The sequence below is a fragment of the Styela clava genome, chromosome 4 (assembly GCF_964204865.1).
Source record: "Styela clava chromosome 4, kaStyClav1.hap1.2, whole genome shotgun sequence".
NCBI classification, from domain to species: domain Eukaryota; kingdom Metazoa; phylum Chordata; class Ascidiacea; order Stolidobranchia; family Styelidae; genus Styela; species Styela clava.
The window spans coordinates 2826591-2846251 of record NC_135253.1 but is presented as its reverse complement, the minus strand read 5'-3'; the positions used below and the strand labels follow the sequence as shown (position 1 = coordinate 2846251).

The window sequence follows — 19661 nt, the reverse complement described above, 5'->3', positions numbered from 1 at the left end:
CAAGTGGATATTTTTATTGTCATTCAATAAGTCTTGTCACCCGTCGTGATTTGTGGTGGGCAAAATTCACTTTTTTCAATAGAATGATTCGAATATTTTCAACACGAATTCGAATTTCACAACACAAATTAATTGTATTCTGATTTTTTATCTTCTGCGTAGGATTTGACCTTCCATATCACAGTTTGTAAATTAGGGTCCTAATTTAAATGAAACATTATTATCAATTCAATCACCAGATGCGTTTATTTATGAAACTGATAATTGATTAATAATGCAACTCAACTTTGAGTTATAATACTGATACTAAATATTGGTATTTCTACATGATCAAAACAATATTCGCTTGAAATTTTGGAGAAATTCTCATAGAATAAATTATTTACCTGTCTCACTTTCTCAAAATAGTGTTGACCCTTGTAGGCCGCAAAATCCTCCCACCCCCAGCTGGCTGGTCCCCGAAATGTAAGTGTGTGTAACTCTAAACTTAAGTTCAGTTCATGATAATTACAAATAAAGTTTGTGCATCAATTTCCACTCAACACTTATATTGGAATAAGCTTTGAAGTAGGCCATATAGTATGACCCTTGTCTACACTCAGATTTTAGCATAACATTCTAAAATGACAGTTTGTGTTTAGAAAGGCACTCAGCTCACATTGGTATGAAAACAGAATAGTATTTGCTCTTGTCACTACGTGAAATCTTTCGTGGTTTTGCCTGATGCCTTTATTACTGTAAGGCTAAGTGATAGCCTTTTTCATTATTAAAATTTTTCAATTCGTTGTGAGCATGGAAAAAATTAATATATTGTGTGGCCCAGCTAGATGTCTCAAGTTGGTTGTATGGCCCATCAGCAAAAATGTTTCCCAGTGTTAGACTGAAATATACATTGGTAGTAAGAATTTTATATTTACAACCAAAGGGAGAATGGTGTTTACATAGAAAGTGTGATAATATTTGATTCAATTCAACAGTTGAATGTAAAACTTCAACTACCAGTATAGGTATTACTTTTCACTATTGTTTATCTGCATAACAGTAATCATTGTTCCTCTGATTTGTTATTTGGTTACAGGATACAAGAAAACATCTATACCGGTGAGTTCATAAAACATCTAATTCATATAAATTGATATTTTCTATTCTGAAGATATAAAAAACTTATGAAATTTCTAGCAAGATTTGAACCCCAACGTTTATCCTATTGCTCTACCCACTTGTGCCAAATGTAGTCCCAAGTTTTTCAATGAGACAAATTTTACATATTTTCTATGTTAAATTGTTGATTCAACCAATACTTCAGTGCATTCACATTTACTGAAATTGTCATTGTGAGCAATGAGTCCAGAAACTAGTCTTGACGGTAAATGGTGATTCTACATGTTCTCTGTTTTTTGAAAAATTAAATGAACTAAATAGTAAATTTTTATATGAATATCTGACTAGGGTTTGTTTGTATTGGATGATGCTTAGTTTTTATTTAAATGATTTGTTTGGAAAAATTCAGGTCACATTTAGTACTCAGTATTGGAATTTTGTTCAAGAAGATTACCATAATAGTAAATTTTGCAGCTGTGCTCCATATCTGTTGGTATGTAGTTAAATTTTATTTGTACTTGATTTTCAGAAGAAAAACAGTTCAATACAGCATGACTCAAGGTAAAAAATTTTCATAAAACCTCTTAGAGAAATTTGGGAAGGAAAAGCGATTCAGATATATATTTTTTTGGTTAAAATCAGTTATGACAGTTAATTAGTATGACTGATATGTTTTATTTTATCATTTACACTGAAAATTAAGAAACACATTTCAGAATTCAAGTTAGCAAACTTAATACTCCATCTTGGTGATTAAAAATGTATAGTCATTATTATCTAATGCTTCTTTGCAGTAACAGGACAGCTGCACCAAAAAGCAACCAACCCACCGTGAGACAAATGTTGGAACGAGCCAATTTTCAACGTAAGTATTTTCAATATAAGGACATAAAATTTACCAATTTGATGAAGTGAAAGGAAAAACATTTTGCCAGTTGAACTCACAAATATTACAAATATGTGTGTTGACTCTCGTATACCGCAAAATCCTCCCACCCCCAGCTGGCTGGCCCCCGAAATGTAAGTGTGTTCAACTCTAAACTGAAGTTCAGTTCATGGTAATTACAATTAAAGTTTGTGCATCAATTTCCACTCAACACTCATATTGAAATGAGCGTTGAGGTAAGCCATATAGTATAACTCTTGTCTACGCTCGACAGTTTGTGCTTAGAAAGGCGCTCAGCTCACATTGGTATGAAAACAGAATAGTATTTGCTCTTGTCACTACATGAAATCTTTCGTGGTTTTGCCTGATGCCTTTATTACTGTAAGGCTAAGTGATAGCCTTTTTCATTTTTAGAATTTTTCAATTCGTTGTGAGCATGGAAAAAATTATTATTTTGTGTGGCCCAGCTAGATGTCTCAAGTTGGTTGTATGGCCCATCAGCAAATATGTTTCCCAGTATTAGACTGAAATATATATTGGTAGTAAGAATTTTATATTTAAAACCGAAGGGAGAATGGCGTTTACATAAAAAGTGTGATAACTGATAATACTTGATTCAATTCAACAGTTGAATATAAAACTTCAACTACCAGTATAGGTATTACTTTTCACTATTGTTTATCTGCATAGCAGTAATCATAGTTCCTCTGATTTGCTATTTGTTTACAGGATACAAGAAAACATCTATACCGGTGAGTTTATAAAACATCTAATTCATCTAAATTGATATTTTCTATTCTGAAGATATAAAAAACCCTTGAAAGTTCTAGCAAGATTTGAACCCCAACGTTTATCCTATTGCTCTGCCCACTTGTGCCAAATGTAGTCCCAAGTTTTTCAATGAGACAAATATTACATATTTTCTACGTTAAATTGTTGTTTCAACCGATACTTCAGTGCATTCACATTTACTGAAATTGTCATTGTGGGCAATAAGCATGAGTCCAGAAACTAGTCTTTAAGGTAAATGGTGATTCTACATGTTCTCTGTTTTTTGAAAAATTAAATGAACTAAATAGTAAATTTTTATATGAATATCTGACTAGGGTTTGTTTGTATTGGATGATGCTTAGTTTTTATTTAAAGGATTTGTTTGGATAAGAAAAAATTCAGGTCACATTTAGTACTCAGTATTGGAATTTTGTTCAAGAAGATTACCATAATAGTAAATTTTGCAGCTGTGCTTCATATCTGTTGGTATGTTCCGTAGTTAAATTTTATTTGTACTTGATTTTCAGAAGCAAAACAGTTTCATACAGCATGACTCAAGGTAAAGATTTCCATATAACCTCTTAGAGAAATTCGGGAAGGAAAAGCGATTCAGATATATATTTTTTTGGTTTACGAGACAAAAACATCAAGTAGACAAAAGTAGGAAACTTTTCTTTGGGAAAAGTTGGAAAACTCTATTGAAAAAAAATTGCTTTCTGATGTTCACATAAGTTTTCAAGTATCGCAGGACAAATGTTTATAAGTGATCTTGCAAGGCCAAGGCAAATAATATAATTACAATGTATTTTAGGTAGATGGAACTTCACTCTAGCTATTTTTATAAGTGCTAACAAAACTAGTTAATAAGTTAATCATCCTTGATAAGAACCACCAAGCTATACTTGAGTACATACATCTGATATGCACCTCAGTTAATTAGTAATAGGTTTTATTTGATCATTTGCACTGAAAATTAAGAAACACATTTCAGAATTCAAGTTAGCAAACTTAATACTCCACCTTGGTGATTAAAAATGTATAGTCATTATTATCTAATGCTTCTTTGCAGTAACAGCGCAGCTGCACCAAAAATTCACAAACCCACCGTGAGACAAATGTTGGAACGAGCCAATTTTCAACGTAAGTATTTTCAATATAAGGACATAAAATTTACCTATTTTATGAAGAGAAAGGAAAAACATTTTGCCAGTTGAACTCACAAATATTACAAAAATATGTGTAACTCGAATCTATAGTTCAGCCTTTGGTAATCACAAATAAAGTTTGTGCATCAATTGTCCTTCAACACTTATTCACGCCTTCCACTTCAAATAAAGGTCACAGAGCAAGCATCCACTGATATCTAAGGATGTGTAAGGGACTACTGTTTTCTGAAAGACCACAAACTTTCTGGTTCTGTATTACCTACACAATTTTTTCCCACGTCGTTAAATTCAACACTTCAACTGCCATTGCACCCTTGAAATCTTTTTGACCAGGCTGTCCCTCATGTGATGTCAAATATAAATCAATTCCTCAAATATGGTTGGAATTGGATACATTCAATATGATATTTCTCTATATGTTCATTTACTCTGATATTCGTTTATCAGTAATAATTTATGAAAATTTGCATTACTAAAGTTATGACTAAATCGTGGAAATAACACAGTGAAGTTCACACTATTTGGAATTGAATGTGAACCACAATTTTGAAACCAAAAACCTATTCAATTTTAAATTTTTCACAGCGGTACTGCAAGGAAAAGAAATTAATGACGAATTGGAACTTGTTTGCAGAGTGGATTGGCCATCATATGTCAGGTATTCGTTTATATTACTTTGTTTTTTCACTGATTTCAGTAATGAATTATTGGTAATTGGGTTGTTTTTAGTATACAGTGACATAATTCCGTTAGTCAAACATAATTCCTTGAGAATTGGTGTTGAACTACCTAACTTCTTTTTTCATACAAAACAATCGGAAATATTTATAAAGAATTCCTATCAGTTGTATGTATGTTATAGTAGGGTTTCCCAAACTAGTGTCTGCGGACTGGGATAACTGCACAGGGGTCCGCAACATATTATAAATCTGACACATACATTTTAACGTATATCCACTGTCACATAGACATTCATGAACGAGATAAAACATAAGTTCACACAGTCTCGTATCATAATTGTTACGAAACCTTAACAATTGAAGTAAAAAAATTAAGTTAAATGTGTGAGACTGCACCAGTAATATATAGAATTAAATTCGTTCTAAGTGTTCAATTAGTACCGACAGCCCAGATATTGGGGGTCAATCAATCATAATCCTATCGAATTGCCCTAGAATGTATTGATTCAGATTCAATGATACAGCATAAGATGGGGGTCTGTCAAAAACAAGATTTACAACCAAGGGTTCACGGCCCAAAAGTTTGTGGGAATCTGTGTTAGAGCACATTGCATACTTCTGCTACTTCATTTTAGCTTTCGTGTTCATATCAGAGTTGCTATTTCGGAGCCAGATTTAAAATCTAGATTTTCTGTGATTTTCACCATATAATTCTCGAATTTCCTGGGATTAATAAAATTGGAAAAGACACACATAAAACAAATACCGTATTTCCCAATAAAGAGATCTAAGAGGCTAAGCCTAAATTTAGCACTGAAAAAGAGGGTTTTCCATATAGCCATCCAATAAGACAAAAAGATGGGAAGAAAAAGTTCGTCTTAGTGGGTCAGTAATATGTATCAATAATTTTATATGGTTGGAACCAGGTCTTGTTTATTTCAGGTAGAATAATATTCACAGCATTATTTTTACCAATAAGGGGTAATTTTAATCATTTTGAACAATACATAAACTGAAATAACCCATGATATGGTGTGATAGTTACTGCATGCCATGTTTTTAAAGGAATGAGACAAGTAACTGCTGGTGCTACAAAGTCAATTAAATTATCTTGATTGACAGAAACTTTGACCTCCGTGAATATGTTATAAAATATATCAACCCATATATTGAGCTCACATAAATCATGTTTGAGAAGTATGAGCCGAACCCATCGAAGGAAAGTAAGAATAGTCGTCCAACAAGACGCCCCCCAAAAAAAAAATTAGACAAAAAAAAAGACTTATTAAGCAGAAAATACAGTATCGTAAGCATTCATGTTCATTCCTTATAAAACTGACGCAAAAACATGAGAGTGGGATCATTAGGACAATTCCCAATTTTGTTGGCAAAAAATCCAAGAGCTGAAAATGCACTAATATCAATTATACCACAAAAATACTAATATTATAGCAGCTGAAATAGTGAAAATTTATAAGATTTAAATTTCTCATTTAAGGCCACAGACACTCATTTAGAAATATAGGAGATTGAGCTACTGAGACTTTAAATCATTATAAAATTGTTTGTTTTGTTAGTAAATACTAAAAACAGTATTTAATGATGAAGAGATCGAGATTTATGCTTAATTGTCAAATGTTGATGCGTCTTAGATTAATATATTTGTTTCTCAAAAAAATGTTTTTTGGGTTTTACTGTGTTTTCATTTACAATGATTTCCTTTTTGACTAGTTCCGACTAATGCAGCATTTCTTAACCTGGGGTAAATTTACCCCTGGGGGTAAATTTCTTCATTCTTGGGGGTAAATTTCGTTATTGTAAAAAATATTTTAAACAAACACAAAACATATCTATTTGCTTGTTTTGTTACGAGAAATCAGTGTCAGCGTATTATTTATTAATAGCGGTCCTATTTCAAACGAAATTGAAAACCAACACCCATAAATAAATCGAGTTTTTTTCATTAAATTTTGACCCCCCTCCTTTAAAAGACTTGGGAGACTCAAAAAATCGTTAGTAACGTGTGCGATTGCATTTTACTATAATCGTCGATACTTTTCGTCAGCATGGCTCGTTATTTTGGTCGTAGACACCTTAACGTCGGTGTTTATTCTCGCTAAATCACATATTTCCTTCAACATAAGTATGTCTTATGTTCATCGGCGGGAATATGCTCAAGTATATCATTTAATTAGGAACGCTAATTTATTGGTTGACAGGCGGCAATATAAAACACTAAGAATAAAACCCAAAACAATAGAAGTTTCGTCATAGGAGGCAGGTGACGATTAAAAACGCCTCTTTATCCATTGTGAATCGCGAAAATTCGTGTGTCTGTAGCACACATTATGTTCAGTCGGCGTTGGAACCATAGCGTCAATGACATTGAATGAAATACAGCCAATTGTGCCTGCTGAGAAAGTGGCGTATTCACGGCGAAGGAACTTCAGTAGCCTTTCGGAAGGGATTTCCAGGCGTTGAATATGTATTTTCGATTTACTAATATATTTCATGTGCATTCATCGAAAAAAAAGAATCAAAGCTAAATATAATCGGGCAGTTCATCTCATATTTTCATGTTCACAGATTACCTTGGTAATTTAGACTTTAGAGTAGTAATGTTTTTCTTTTGCCGTAAGAAGAAACAATTGCAAGTTACGTTGAACACATTTAAATTACTATAGAAAGACATTTTAGATTCTCATAATTGTCAGGGAAATGAGGAAAGTCGGCTGCAAAAGTGGGGTCTTTTAACGAGCGCGTAACCGCGACGACTTTCTCATAAGGGATTGGATTTTAACCCTGTGTCTAAATCTTAGCTGCGCTCCTAATCAGAGCAAATTTTTATATTTTGAGTTGACGTATCTTATTCAGGATGGTCTTTATATTCCCCAGAGTGTTCTGTGCAAAAAGCACATACGATTGGAGAAATCATCTTGAAAGCTTTTTGTGATCGATGATTTCATTTTCCCACTCCGAACTATTTTCGCAACTCTCTATCACCTCAATATCCCCCCCGCATACGTTTTCCCCCTCCCACACCACTCTTTTCCCACCGAACCCCACTCTCTTATTTTTCACGCCGATCTGAAGCCCAATACAGAGGCGAAGACGGGGTATAAAAAAGAAAGAGAGAGAGAGAGAGGCTTCGCATCTAAATTTAGAGCTATTTATACTTTACCTGACGAATTTTTAATATCAGATGTATTGGGGGTAAATCTTGTAACCTTGTTTGATAAAGGGGTAAATTGTTCAAAAAAGGTTATTAAGAACCACTGGACTAATGTGTATTTTGATTGGGTTGATTTTGACATAATATAGTGTCCGAAATGAATCCCAACCGGTGAACATTACAAATGTCGGAGAGCGATGAAGCTGCAATAATAAATAAAGTAGTTTTTATGCAGTGAGAAATGGGAAAAAAGTTCTAAAATAGAAGAAGGTTGGGACCAGTGTTAACTCTAAGGAAATTATGAGTGCGAAAGTGCTTCGCAGTCGAAAAAAAAAGTGCGAAAGTGCTTTTTCTGATTTTAACTAGTTAGGTGCCCTAGCTTTCGTTTAAACTCATTTCAAACAGCATATATACTCGAAAAAGCGCTCCTCCGTTAATATTGTGAATTGAAGTCTTTCCGTTAACGGAGTTTCGTTTAAACCCTTGTTAAAAACAAGGGAATTCATCGAAGGACACCTGATAAGCACACTTGTCGGGAATAAAAGTTTCGTGCAATCAACCACCAGCGTCAGTAACGAAGCGCACTCCCGCCTGAACAGACAAGCCTTGCAAACTTGTTTTTTCCACCTAACGGACACCGATTGATACATGCAGATATTAGTTACTACCAGCCATAGCTAGGGAGGGGGATCATTTGTACAAAACCCAGGCAAAATGACATCCCCATGACCCATCACCAATATCGCTTTAGTATAACACGCTTCCTCGTCCGAAAGAATATGCTTGAAAGTAGTCCGCCCTCTTCCCTTTTAAGAGATTGGTTAACATCATGTCATGTTTCTCCGGCCAGTTTTTCTTTGGGAAATAACGCAAGATCACCATGAAAGTACCACTGTTTTTATAGATAGAGTGACCTACTTTCTATCGAAGATTTTTTTTCCGAAATATTACGCAAGATCACTTTGAAATCCCTTTCATGAGCTAGCTTGGCCTAATTTATATTATACTGTCTCACGGATTACGCTAAGACGTGTAATTTTCAAATATCGACTTGCATTGGTTTGCGTGCCAGTTAGTTCAAATCGGGTAGAAAACATCATATATTTGCAAATTTTTTAGAAATGCCATGTACTTCCAGCATTTCTAAATAACGCTCTCTCTAATGCTGCATACCTAGTATGAAATATTCGCATCTCAACGCCACTTTCAATTACACTAATAGTAATGATGACACCAAAGAGTTTTCCTTTGCGAAGATACAGGAAATACGACAGGGTGATTCTTGAAAGAAACATGAATGTAAAAAATAAACGAATGACATGATAGTGGTTCCCAAATAATTTTGAGTGTGACGCGAAATACCAATCCATTTGATAAATCTTTATTAGTCGACCACGTGAACGCCGAAATCCTGGAAATTAAAGTTGAAAGAGAAGTACGCATTCTCACATAAATAATCGCGATATATAATCGTTCATGTGCACAAATCTCACATGTAGCATCGGTTAGTTGTGCATGAAATGTAAAACTCTTATGTGTGTGCGTTTCAATTTCAATAAAATCAAATTCGTTTTTCCATGCACCATTACTTGTAATTTTTTTATTAATTGCGTTCCGAGTTTGTAAAGTTTAGAAACCTCTTGTATATACCATTACCACTATTTTGATTGGCTAAAGAAAGATAACACGTAACCGCTTTTCGGCAACATGGTATTCGTTTTATATCTGCTTTGAACAGAGAAAAAAACATGTGCCCTCTCAGTCATCTGATCACAATCAAAAATCCGTATTCATTTTTTTCGCGATTCCGCAATCGTTATTATTAAGGGTTTTCGTCGACTGAAAAATAAACATCGTTCTGTTAATTATATATTTCAGGCCATGTTCTTTATATCCTGCCATAATTAGCAAATCTTTATTAAGCAACCCATGATTATAAAATAGCTTTGCTTATCATTTGCTGCTGAATCTTGTGCTATCGCTTGTCAATTATAGCAGAGACGTAAGGAACATATTTAAAATTTTCCATGTTTATACAGAAATTAGCGACGTTATCAGCGCCAACTAACAGAAAATAACTTATCATAAAACACAATTAAAATTCAGTCGGTAATAAATGGCGCTAAGGTGATGCCATACAGAACAAAAAGATTTGGTCGCGAGAGTTACCTTAGATGACTGTATAACGATGTTGTTTTATAAGCGGAAGGTAGAACAGTCAAATTTAATAAAAAAAAACGGGGGTTACGACACCCGTAACACATCAAGTTCATTAGACATCTCTAAAGACTTCTAAGTTGGTTACTCGATTACACTATACTATCAATATTACACTTATTACACCTGTTTGAGTATTCCGGACAATTTCGAATTTGAAATAAACGAAAACTCAACATATCATAATTAATACACAGAAGGAAAATAAACATTCATCGAAAAAGTTATTATTTAAGAACAACAACATAATCGTATAATTCCGCCCAAACCCCGATGTTCGCAAGTGAGATGATAAATAAATACTTTCCGTGTATTCGATAAATCAACTTCTGCAAACAGTCTTGGTGCAAAATATTTCCATCCAGTGATATGCTTACAAATATTCTCTACGTTAATATCATAACCTCGCCTATGGGACTGGGCAAAATATTCGTATCGTTTCAATTCCATACTTTGCGCCAAAAAAGGTACCAACAAAGCTTCCTAATTTTAGAAGAGTCAAAATAAATAGACTATTCGAAATAAATATCCCAGATTTCAAACTCCGTATATTGGCAGCATGAATTAGCCGTTTCATGTAGGAGCCGAGCCGCACATACAATTGATTGTCGAAAGTTAAAAGTTAAATTGACGTTCCGAGAGCCCACACATGGTATAACATGTACAGGCTATAACCAGAAAAAAATGACAAGTCATAATCCTTTTAATGTGCTTTCAATTAGCTCGTTAGTGATCCCTCCCATCCTTGGCCAAGTAATGTTTCGAAAATGTGAACCTTCCACTCATGGATGCATGGCGGGTGGAGTGTTGAAATCGTGAACAAGAGTATAACGTAAAATCAATCGTGAATTTCGATGTAACAACGCACACTGTCTCCGTCATGAATTGCGCCTATTAACATCGGAAATGATTAAATTCGTTATATTTTGAGTATTTTTGCACCAATAAATAGGGCGTGATTATCAAAATGGTGAATTTGCAAATTCCGTAAATAAAATTGTAACATTTTAGCTATAATTATCACCGGGCAGGGGCGCAGCCAGGATTTTTTCAACGGGAGATTAGGGGGAAGTTAAAACATTACACCAAAACTGCAATTCGCGACGACGTAATGCGTTTATAACTAAAATGTAAGGTCGTTCACGGCGAAATTTCGCAGTTACGTGTAGCCCGCCTCTCTTTGCCCAACGGTCCGAAGTCCTATTTTAAAACATCGACCATTTATCCGTAGTCAGCGGGCATCCGCATCTAGAAATGAAACATTAAAAATCGCGAAAATTAAATTTGGAGAGATCTATAACTCGCAGATGTCAGTAGTGTCATCATGGTTTATATGTACAAAAACACGCTCGCATGTAGCGACGATCAAAATCATGATAGTTGACATTTCTATGCTTTTAATTTTAGATCGTGTCCGTATTACTTTCGTATTAAATAATAATTGAAAAGTTATCTTATGAGTACTCAGTGTTAAGTATTTACGTAACTCAGCTTTGGGTTAAAACACTGATAGTTACTAAACACGTGAATTAATCGGCAATAATGGCATTTCGACATGGTCAAAATAATATTTCTCACCAATATCTCATGAAAGTTCATAAAATACATTATTTACTTGTCTTACTTATCGACGTTTCTAAATTTACAAAAACGATGTTGACACGCTTTATACAAAATCGTTTCAAATTTATTGTTTCTACATGTTAGCGATAGCCGTCTGGTTAATTCTTACCCGTAACTCGTTGTAAAGTAATGTTAATAAATTGTGTTTTGCTTTCCAATGCGCGGTTAACCGCGGTTAAATTCGTTTCATGGTGAGGAAGGAAAATACGTTTTCCGGAATTGCAATCAACAATTACACATTTTTTATTTATCATTATCAGCGCCGAATAAAAAAGATAACATATCGTGAAGACGAAAAAAGTCGTTGAAACTTGAGTTGAATTAGTTGCAATTAGCGCCTGATTAGGCACCAGAGCACTCGAGCCCAATGTTTTTAGCATTAGTCGCATATGTAAAATATCCTTAAAGAAGTGCTGTTTATTAAAGTCATCTCGTCTTATGGCCACGCAGAAATGCCTTCATTGCCGAATTATTTAATCACAATTTTAAATCAACATTCAGGATTGGCACAATCTCAGATTTGCGAGGTTTATCTGTAAATTAATACAGACACCATAAAAAAATTATAAAAGTTAATTATCGTCTTAAATATCTGCATTCCGGCATCGATAATAATAATACCATTCGCTTAAAATTGGGACAGTAAATTTACAAACGTTGATGTTTATTTTGGTTTTGAAATTTGTGGTTAATACCCTTAACAGCTGTTGCCGATGTGAACGCACGCGTAAGCCTGGATTGCCAAACCCAGGATATAGTCGCCAAAATGATTGCGTGACAAAAACAATTAGCTATTATAACGAAATTAACCAGTAGAAAAGGCTTCCTTGCTAATTTTTCGACCGACGTTCTAGACTCCTGCTGTGCATAAAAAATATTCCTTATTCGTTAAAAATATTCAATTCGAAAAAATATTCGATTTTGCCCACCCCTACTCGCATATTAATGAGGAAATAGTTTAGATTGATTTTTGACCCTGGTCTGAGTTTGATTTATCGTGAATGACTAGACTAGCTAATACTGAATATCGCAAAATTCCGCGAAACGCCATTTGCTTTTAACATTCGTGGTTACAATAAAATGGCTGTTAAATGTTAATACGACGACGTATGTATTTTGTCAATTTTGCGATTTTGCAAATCTGTGAGATGCTGCTAAAAGTTTCTTCTAATTTAACAAACAATGGCCCAAGTTTACATTCCATTACTAAACAATGTCGTGTCGAGTATCAGAAATTTTTGAATGGCTCCAGTAAATTCACTAAGAAGAGAACACAGACCTGTCAAACCAGTACTATAAAATCGTGTACTTTGGTCACAATTCATCGATGTCATCGACAGTCACATGACCACTCTCGTTTAGAGAAACGCACTGCCTTGCATTCGGACATCTGGTTTCAAAGACGCCGCCGAGCGTTTTCGCGGTGGAAGCGGAATCAGTGTGCTTGTATAATAATCATATTATAAACAAGAATTTTGCCATTAATGCAAAAGCTTTATCTTCCATGTCTTCGCCACATAGGTTAGAATTCCGGTAAATATCATTATGATATGCAGAATTGAGTTACAAAAGTACTAGTATGTTACTTATTTGTCAACTTAATACGCACACAAAAATATTTGTCAACTTTGAATTTTTATTCCATTCAAAATCGAAAAAAAGTGCTATTTCTCTTCAAAATCGGAAAAAAGTGCTATTTCGCAGTCCCTAAAAAAAGTTGCGAAAGTGCTTCGCAATTTTCGCAAAAAAGTGCGCTAATAGTGAACACTGGTTGGGACCACTAGCCAAAATATTATGTTATTAAAGAGGATTACAATTGTTCCAAAAGGTTTCTAAGTTTGCTCATGTATGGATACATCTCAAATGATTTATATTCAATAATGCAGATACATAAATTTGGGGACAAAATGGAATGTTCTGACTGATTGACATTCTTCTGCTTTCATAGTGGTACTAGTTATGCATTTTTCCTTTTTAACATTTTAGATATTCTGCAGTCAAATAATATTTTTGATCATAAAGTCAAATATTCAACCATTTTCCATCTTTTCATCAATAAATATAATAATTTCTTGCAGAAAATATCTATCTCCATCTGCTACCATCACTAAGTTGCCAATTGTCACTGAGATGCCATTTGTCACGGACCTATCGTCGATCAATGGGTCGTCATCTGTCAGAGAGGTATCATTTATAACAGAGTCATCATCTGTCAGTGAGTTAACAACTGTCACTTTACCTAACGGTAAGTCAGTTTTATAGCAAAAATTTTTGTTTTTTACAAGCAGAGTACCCGACTCAAAACTCTAAATTCTGGACCATTTAAAATCTACTCTCCTAAAAAAATTTCGAGTTGATGGAAATTTTGACTCCAGCATAAAAAACAAACCTCATTTGTCTATGGAGAATTTTCGGTCAACATGAGACTTATTGAAATTTACAAATTTTCACTTCACTAAAACTCTCGAAACGTTTGACACCTGCGCTTAATTTCATTGCCAACGATCAAATAATTGCAACTTATATAGAATATATATATTTCATTCAGCTGTCGACATATTACACACTGACAGTGATGACTCCAGACGCACAGATGATACCTACTGTATCAGGAAAAAACCCAGACACCAAACAAGGTATAGTATATTATTATTTTTTATGGTATTGAGAATAAATTAAGCACTTGCATGGTATTAAAAAAAAAAAAAAAGTCTTCCAATTCCAAGACGACATTTAATCCTCACAAAGTATCTATGTGGTAAAATTCAAAGAATTAAATTTTCCTCTAGAGTGGTAAGTTTTCTTAAATCCTGCTGTTTTTATTAATCAATGCTGTGATCTGTCAACAAGGCATGCTTGTAAAGTTTCAAAATTCAAATATATCCAACCCAGTTTGAGTTTTTGTACCTTAGCTGTCAAATTCAGGTACCGGTACTTGAAGTGTTGATAGTACTTCCAGCTATTTATTGACCTATTCTATCATAATGTAAGATATATATTTAGAACAGGTCACAATGCGCCAGTCATCATAGATAGGATGGCTAACACATAGCCATATCATGATGATTGGATATTGATCCAACTCCGAGCCATATGGACCTCTCCCCGAGCATTGACTTCCTTGTTTACTTCGTGACATTGGCCAATCAGCAAGATACAAAAAATGACGTAACAATGCTCCCTTTTCGCATCCGCTCAGACACTTTTCTCACTCAGACAGATTTTCAAGCGTGGTCGCGAACATTACCTCATTTTCGCGTTTTTGAGCTCTATTCGTTAGTTTTCAGTTGTGTTTCAGAAACTTAAAAATATAAATCAGATAATTCAATGATCACTCTGTCTTCCTAGGAGTTTCAATTTAATTGCAATAATAAAAAATTAGTGTAGAAATAGCTGTGATAGAGTCGGCTAAAATTCTTTACCGGTACATTTAAAAAACAGATTGTTGTATGCGATGATGGTTTAAAACACATAGCCCATTTCACAGGTGCCAACTCGCAAAAGCACTCTTAGAATAGCCCTGAAAATTTTGCAATGATAAAGTATAGGAAGAATATTCCGGGGGTCAAAGGTCGGGGGGAAAGGTCCATATTTGGAAATTTAAAGTTAATGTCTATAGCAGCAGTTCCCAATGGGTGTGTCGCGAAAATGAACATAATTTTGTTGGACAGAACTAAAGTATGATTTAGTATTTCATTTTCAACTATTTTCCAACTTTTCATTAATGAATATAATATTTTCTTGCAGATATATTACATCTACACCCTAAAGACCAGAATGAATTTAAAATTATTTTTGTATGGTATTGATAATAAATAAAGCACTTGCATGATATGAAAAAGACAACACTGTCTTTCAATTCCAAGATGACAATTAATCCTCACAAAGTATCTATGTGGTAAAATTCAAAGAATAATATTTTCCTGTAGAGTGGTGAGTTTTTCTTAAATCCTGCTGTTTTTATTAATCAATGCTGTGATCTGTCGACAAGGCATGATTGTAAAGTTTCAAATTTCAAAAATACCTAATTCTATATGAGTTTTTTACCTTGGCTGTCAAATTCAGGTACTGAAAGTGATGAAACCGCGTTCAGGTCTCTATTGACCTATTCTATCGTAGTGTAAGATTAAAAAAATATATACTTAAAACATGCCGCAATGCGCCAGTCATTCTCATAGGTAGGATGGCTTACACATAGCCATATGATGATAATTGGATATTGATCCAACTCTGGACCCTTACAGTTAATGTCTATATCAACGGTAAAGATATTTTTGGTAATTGCTGTTCTGTAAATGTCGCTTGAGAGTTTCACTGCTAGTCCATGGGAATGTTCTGATGATACTTTTGTGTATTTGAAACTAAATAAATAAATGGTAGAAGTGAATCGCATAATCGCAAATATAAAGACCAAAACTAAATATAATTGGGCATTTTTTTTTCATATTTTTATGTCAACAAAGGGTATTTTAGTCGGTATATGCTAAAAAGTCTCTTTTAGCGAATGCATAATCATGGTTATAGTTTCCGAATGGAATGGGAATTTCTGGTTTTGAAACCCCCGTTTTTGAGAATCCCGGGTGGGCAGATATAAGGTCAAAATTATGGAAAAATACATTTCTGTTACAAAATTTAAATTCACTATCGGCATGAAAAACACTTTTATCATAATAACTGTTATTCTTGGGTGAAGTTCTGGTGGTTCTCTTGTATACTGGTTGTATAGCTGCAGTAAGAGGTCGTTTCATTCTGCAATTACGTAGTTCATTTAGGAACCGCTTGTACAAATAGTGGTGTTGAGGTTGATATGTGATGTAATCTTGAAAAATATTTTACAAGCAGGAATGCTTTATTTATTAATACCCAGACTCAATAAATGCTTTGCGAGCAATATGGATAATGCTATTACATGTTTTGCTACATACATTCTAGTAGTCATTCGTTTTGAAAGAATTTCTATGAATAATAGATGGTAGTCAGCAGATGTTTCTACCAATAACAAGTAGGTTAGGGCTGAAACCTTAGTATTGACTATTTTTAGTACTAACTTCCTGGGCAAGTGCTGTTTCTCAATCATTTTCATCTTTCACTGTAATAGGACAAATTTCAGAAGTAAGCCTTTTATAACGCTAACATAATCAATTGCTCTAAAAAAAATATACTGCAGTAAAAAAAATTTTGATACCAACATTTCGACTACGCTTAGTTCCTGCCGAATTGAGTTCTTCACAATGATCAGAATGTACTTGGTTGGGTCCTTTCAAATATGCAAATCCAGGTCTTCGTCAATTTTTCAACGATTGTTGAAGTCTTTTTGTGCTACGGTGCTCTATTAAGTAACTTCATCCACCATATGTAGATGTCACACAGTGCTACAGTCTAATTAAAATAATCCGTAGCCAAAGATAAGTCAACCACAAGTGGATGGACTTTATATATGGCACATGTTTCACTTTCATCTATAAGCTGACTATGTCCAGGACACTATTTTCTTGCATTGATCATCAATCTTTACATATTTTTTTTTGATGTATTGTCTTCTAACTCTTCAACCCATTTTCTGACAATAAAGTTTCAGTTTCGAGGTCAGAGATGCAATCAAAGGCAGCTCACCAAACCTATGCCTCAAAAATGCTATGACTGTGGAAGCAATTAACGCAGTTCATTCGATCAGAAGAAAACCACATTGCAAAGCATTCTGCAGAACCTGAGAGAAATGTGGCATAACGAATCACCTTGCAACAGTGTGTTGGCAAAAGGATTCTGCAATGGAGTTAACAGCATCTGCTAATCATTCTGAACGGAAAACAACATAACAGAGATCATAATCAATGTCACCACAGCCATGATGGTCGTCTTACCAGACAAATGTATTTCTACATATCCAGACAGTGTAACCAGTATATGTTTTGCAGAATTATCCTCTTTATATGTTTGGTCTACAACAATGTAATCTAACACTATGTAAGGAAGTTGTGCGAACAGTCAAAAACTTTGGATTGGCCCATCACTTCCATGCCACCGTACATTTCTTGATGAGTCGGCCTGGAGTTCACAGACGAAACTGTATATTTGTCCCATAATTATACCCGAGCAGAGATACATGCATTGGACTCAACATCCTTCTCAATTCCAATGGATGTCAGCCAATCACTATCATCAGGAAATTGATAAATCATCATTCAAGGTAGGGCAGAACATCACTGTTCATAGCTGTATTAGACAGCAAACACAGCGTACCCCTTACCCCGAACAACCAGTATGCTTGCCTTTTTAGCTACCTAAAAACAGTCTGTACGAAAAAACTAAGCACTTTCAATAACACCAGTGGATTTTCTTCATAGGTTAGGTAGTTGTTCCCTCATCCTATGATGAAATGCATCAGTGTTACTGAAAGTGCTTTTGGCTAAGAATCCTTTATAGGTTCTTAATTTTGCGCATAGATTGTTTTTAGATAACTATTAAGGTAAGCAGGCTGGGGGTTGGGGTTTGATGTGTTTGCTGCTTAATGCAGCTGTGAACAGTGCTGTTATATCTTACCCTGAATGATGATTTTATCAATGTCCTAATGATAGTGATTAGATGGCATCCATCGGAATTTGGAAGGTTGTTGAGTTCAATGCAGTTATGTTTGTTCAGGCATAATATTGGAACAAATATACAATTTTAGGTGCTCCAGAAGTATGTGCACCAAGATGATGCACAACCTGAATCCTAACTATGTCCAGGTTGTGCGCCATCTTGGTGCACATGCTTCGCAGCACCAAATTTTGTCTGTGAACTTGCTGCCAGAGAATTACATGGTGGCATGGAAGCATATCGGATCGGGTTTACATATTTATCCAGGGGGACCGGAAAGCCGATAAGACAGCTTAATTATATGGTGAACCATAGCCTCTCGTCTGGTTACCAGTCCATGTTGGGTATGGCATTAGTTAGCCAGTTATTTTGATTTCAGAAGCATGGACTTGATGGTGGAGGAAGCTACAACCGACCAGCGATAACATGAACCAACCTGCGGCGATGAGGAGTCCAGCATGCCTCTCACACATAGCTATCCTGTAGAGGAACTCACAGATGGTAATCAGACGTGCGGTGGCGAGCGTATCCATGCACCCCACAGCCGAGCCGTGACAGGCCATTCGGAAATTTTCGACAGTTTGCATAACTTCCTTACATGGTGTTGGATTACATTGGTGTAGACCGAATGTATTTAGAAGGCCTAATGATGTAAGACATATGTTGGCTCCACTGCTGTATGTGCAGAAATATGTTTGTGGCGTAGACAACCATCATGGGCTGTTATGGTGGCATTGATTATTGTGATCTCTGTTATGTTGTTTCTCTGTTCAGAATGGTTAGCAGATGCTGCTAACTCCACTGCGGAATCCTTCTGTCGATACACTGTTGCAAGGTGATTCGTCATGCTACATTTCTCTCTTGTTTTGCAGAATGCTCTGTACTGTAGTTTCTCCTCTGGTTTAATGAATTGGAATCATTGCTTTTACAGCCACTGCATTTCCGAGGTATAGGTCAGGTAGGCTGCATTTGATTGCATATGTATTTTAAGAATCTTATTCAAACAGCTACCATGTCTTGAGGGTAGCGAACTTGGATTAGTCAGCTTGTAGGATGTCATCTGATAGCAGGGGCGCAGCCAGGATTTTTGTACCAACAATGTCACAAGGTGTTTACAAACTAAAAATTGTGTGCAGTTCACAGCGAATCTGTGTTGAGTAAATTCCAGATTGTTGTGTAGCTCACTTCCCTTTGCCAGACGTCGGGAGAACAAAGTGGAATCTAGACAATTTAGAAACGACATCAATATAGAAACTGAACAAATGATATATGCCAGTGGTTCTCAAACTAATTTCGAACTTCAAATTAATTTTGAAAGATAAATACAAATATACGGATGTCAGTGGCATTATAATCGTTTATATAAACAAAAACAATGTACTCGCATGTAGCATCGATTAAATGGGCATGAAATGTGAAACTATTTTTGAACTTTTAATTCAATGTTAATTATGTCGATTTTATAT

The 19661-nt window shown here is 34.9% G+C and overlaps 1 protein-coding gene across 1 annotated transcript; it reads left to right on the top strand.

Annotated features, from left to right (window-relative positions):
* The first annotated feature begins 1581 nt into the window (after positions 1 to 1581).
* On the top strand, positions 1582 to 16080 carry LOC144422199 (uncharacterized). The gene is made up of 8 exons (XM_078112127.1): positions 1582 to 1966; positions 2717 to 2739; positions 3286 to 3317; positions 3828 to 3898; positions 4510 to 4582; positions 13695 to 13861; positions 14165 to 14252; positions 15364 to 16080. Exons 1-8 carry the CDS (start codon positions 1861 to 1863, stop codon positions 15383 to 15385), a joined length of 582 nt encoding a protein of 193 aa, XP_077968253.1. The 5' UTR covers positions 1582 to 1860; the 3' UTR covers positions 15386 to 16080.
* Positions 16081 to 19661: the final 3581 nt, after the last annotated feature.